The sequence below is a fragment of the Mytilus edulis genome, chromosome 2, assembly GCF_963676685.1.
Source record: "Mytilus edulis chromosome 2, xbMytEdul2.2, whole genome shotgun sequence".
NCBI lineage: Eukaryota > Metazoa > Mollusca > Bivalvia > Mytilida > Mytilidae > Mytilus > Mytilus edulis.
Window position 1 is genome coordinate 99,154,321 of NC_092345.1, and position 4,262 is coordinate 99,158,582.

The following is a 4,262-nucleotide window of genomic DNA, read 5'->3' on the forward strand; positions in this document are numbered from 1 at the left end:
ATTTATAAATACATTTTATTCGTGGTCTAAGCACCGCAGAATTCGGCCATGCAGAGACTCATTTAAATTGATTAGACCATTATCATCAATATCAACCTCTGAACAAATGTATATAACTGAAAGTGCGGGAACGATTGCCGGAATTCGTTTTAATAACTTCAATTTGAATGGGTTATTATCAATAGTGTTAAAGTAGTAACCATGTATAACTTTATTTCCCTGATGATACGAGGCACCCCATTTGTCGGTAGCTGTTTTTCTTAAAATTATTGGGTCTTTGCTTGCTCTTAAAATATAATATGGACAATCAGTGTCATCAGCCTTAACTGCAAAAATTGTTCCATTTGAAACAAAGTCACAAATATTAGTCTCGTCATCAACCCCTTCGTCGTTATTGGAATCGGCATCAGAGTCATTATGTGTCGATTCTTTCACCATTTTTATTTTATTATATGTTCCCAATTGTGCATCGTTCATACAGGTGCTATAATTTCCAACAATACAACTTTGACAAGAATAACAAGATAATTTTCTTACAAAAATCTCTCCATCATCGAATGATCGAACTTGGTGAATTTTTCGGTTTTCTTTAACGGGAAGAAAGTTCCGATCCCGATCTCGATTAACGGAGTCTACATATCGAAAAATTCGTCGAGAACATTTAGAAGAGTCTGCCGTAGTGGACAAATAAATCTGCGCGTAATCAAATAGGTCGCTTGAACTTTGTATCACATGTGTACCACGAATAACTGCTAGATCAGCTTGTTTCTTTATAAACCCGCCTGCTGCATCTTGTGGACCACGCGCATGAGATGTTTCGAAATAGTTTCGAAGAATCGTTGCATATCCAAAATCGGAGCAGGAATAACTTACATCTCCCATACAATGTCGACTTTTATATTGTGAGCTACACCCGTCAGTAAACTCATGCATTACCGATATTTCACAGTTAATAGATTTCAAATATTCCGAGACCAAGTTTTGCACACAATGTGTATAATGATGATCATGTTTTTGGTCTGGGCTTATCACAAAAAACTGTTCAGTGACAATATTTGGTTCTTCCGCGGTGCTATCTTTTCCGTCATATTCGAGAACTGAATGTCTATGTAATATTGTAACATGTAGTGAAACCTCTAATTTCTGAAAATAAGAGGATTGAATTTCATTCTGTTCAGTACACTTATAATTCTCAGAAAAATCGTGAACTGTCACACAATGACCTATCGGAAGATTTTCAATCAATGATTTCATTTGCTTAGATTGCCAGTATGCACGGAATTGATGTGCAGGAAATGTCTCTAAAAGTTTTCTTAAGTATTGAAACATTTCAGCAGGGGAAGAACTTTTTCTCACAAGAACCAATTTCCTTATCATTTTATCACCTTTAACTTTAACATTTTTGTATTCGTATCGTTCCCAAGAAATTTGGACATCACTTTCATCTAATTCTCCTGGCAACATTGAAAATTTACAGACGCCACATTCAGAGCACAGCCTATCTAAGCACGATATCTTATGTTGATGTGTATTTGCTGAACGAGTACATAAAGTATCATCTACAAGCTCACTCAAAGATTCATACAATTTTACCTCACTGCTTCCTTCCCTGGACAGTAATCTTTTACGAAATTGCATACATGATTTAAAAAGCGACCTCATCTCAACATGCTGTCGACAACAGCATGTAACTTTGTCCTTAAACTGTGCTGTTCTTACAAAAAACGGCTTGCATTTTTCAAACGCCCTTTGTCCAATCTTTTCATCAGGATATTCATTCTTGAACTGAAGAAATACTTCGGTCTGTGTTTTTTCTAAAATATAACACGAATGAGAGGAATATACATTGGGGCTAATTCTTACTCGTTTGATGTCATTTTTGTTATTTGTTGGTCTGCTGAGATTTGATTGAAGCCAGAAATCATGAACAATTCTTTTGGTTCGTTCTGTCAGGGCATCGGATCTGGTTTTCCGAGTCGTGTAAAGAAATGACGAGTGTTCTGAATGCAAGATTTTGGTTCTATTTTTTTCCCTTTCTGTAAAGTTCTACTATTTACGCCTAATATATTTGCCAAACTTTTCGTTGCTCTCTTTCTATCGGATATATTTTCACCGCTAACAGACGAAGTTAGAATATTTAATGCAGCTTTAGCTTCTCCATTTCTCTTGTGTTTTACCGACGTAATTACATCTTGTATATTACGAATCGCCATTTTTTCTACGCTTTCTTCAAACGAATCATGAAATTTTTTAACTCCTGGTGATTTTAAAATTCGATTACAGTCAACGTATGCAGAAAGTACAGCCGCTCGTTTATTTGGAGTTATTGGAAGTGCTTGTTTCAATTTTTTGATTGACCTGGAAAAAAAAGAAGACAGGTCATTTCATTTGAATAAACCCATGATGATTTTTACGAGACATTTACGAAGCTTTTTTTGTATTTATAATTATAGAATAAAGGGGGGGGGGGTTCTGATTTAAATTAATGTAGCCTGTACCGCTGTCGTAAGTTTACTTCCGCTTAAATATGTTACAAAAAAGGAATGCTCGGTTTGTATGTGATCAGGATTATCCTTATATATAACCTGCAAAAAGGAATCCTTGTGTCTATTGATAACAAAACTCTTCCCATGAAAAGGGGAGCTATTTCTTCCCTTGTCTTAATCCACATTCATGTGTATTTGGACTAGTTAATGCTTCTATCTTCGATATACTAATTTTTTATGCAAAAAACTATTTAAAGTTACTTTATTTTTATTGTTTTTTTTTTATTTCAAGAAATGGCATACTGTCAGATCCCCTTTAATGTTCGGGTTTGGTTTAAGATAGATTTCATCCATTTATTTGATACATGTAGTTATTTTTATTTCATAAATCCCAATTCAAATAAATGCGGTAATAGATGTCTAAGTCCCACAGTACACGGGTAAAAGAATGAGTCTTAAGATTTTGAAGATTCAATTGTTTAATTGTTAACAATTTGTTTTATGTCATTCTATTTTATTTTCAATTTTTTTACCTCGCTTTATCCATTCTGTTAGAAAATGGGATTCCCTCGTCACTCTTTGGTGTACTTGTTAAATCAGCACGTATTCTTTTTCTGTAATTATTCATGTAATTCCTTCTGTTCTCCTTCTTGTTATCTTTTTGCAGGTTTTGCTGTTTTCTTCTTTCATTATAAAGTCTTTGTTTAATTGCGCTCTTTGTTTCACTTAGTGCTTTAGTCTTTGATAATTTATTTTTTTTGTAACGGTTTTTTATGTAGCATCTCGCTTTTTGTTCTCTTCTTCTTTTTTCCTTTCTTTCTTTATTTAATCTTATTCTTTCAGTGGTGGTTAAATTTGTTTTGGCCTACAAGAACGTAGTTTATGCATAAAAAATTAAAATGACAAAATAAACGTTACGTTGAAAATCACGGGAAAACGTTACAAGATTGCACGGTAACAAATCAGACTAGACATTTCGATTTTCTTATTATTTTTTTGTCTTTCATTATTTATTCAAAATTCCTTTTATATGAGAAAGACTTTTAAAAACACATTACGAAAACAATACATAAATTAAAGAATAAGATACACAATTGATTTATATTTACATTCGAATGTACAACATCTTTACGAAAACGTACATAATTTGTGCATTTAGCACACGGTAACAAAATGGACTAGACAAGCAAAAAGTTAAAATTCGATTAGAAAATTCCACTTCCAAACCATATTTTTGTACTATTTGTAAACGGTATTAAAAGCACATTAAGCATATATGTTTTTTTTTTCGTTTATATATTATTGCATTCTATAAAATTTCCTACCGTAGAATCCATTGTAATTTTTTCCCCCTATTTCATATGTCTTGTTACATCATCTTTTGAACATTTCAATGCATCTTCTAACTCGCATATTTGAAAAAAATGCCCAAAACGTCGGATGACGTCATAGCGAATTGTGCTAAAATTTCGCATAGCATTTCCCGCTAATTTGCGTGCAAAATTAAGATTTTCTGATACAAATTACTAAAAAAACTCGATTTCCATGTTACAAGTTATGCTCATATTTTTTGACGTTTTTTTTCCCTTTAGGGTTATTTGATTTAATTTTATGTTATAATTTTACTATTTCAAAGATATTACTATAAAACTATAGTCTTTTAGACATTACATATCATACCAGTTTTCATTTATTCTAAAAGACATGCTCAAATTAGGAAGAAAAAACGCGGAACTAGTAGGGTTCACCAATACTGTGCGTAACGTCTTAAACGTG

At 32.8% G+C, this 4,262-nt stretch overlaps 1 protein-coding gene across 2 annotated transcripts; it reads right to left on the bottom strand.

Annotated features, from left to right (window-relative positions):
- LOC139513614 (uncharacterized) lies at positions 1-3,984 on the bottom strand. 2 transcript variants are annotated; one of them, XM_071302274.1, is made up of 3 exons: positions 3,812-3,984; positions 3,020-3,351; positions 1-2,358 (listed from the first exon to the last, which is right to left on the bottom strand). In XM_071302274.1, exon 3 carries the CDS (start codon positions 1,660-1,662, stop codon positions 16-18), a length of 1,647 nt encoding a protein of 548 aa, XP_071158375.1. In that variant the 5' UTR covers positions 1,663-2,358; positions 3,020-3,351; positions 3,812-3,984; the 3' UTR covers positions 1-15. The 2 variants fall into 2 exon arrangements, with proteins under 2 accessions (XP_071158375.1, XP_071158376.1); XM_071302275.1 differs by having other exon boundaries at positions 3,812-3,973.
- Between the last annotated feature and the right edge of the window lie 278 nt (positions 3,985-4,262).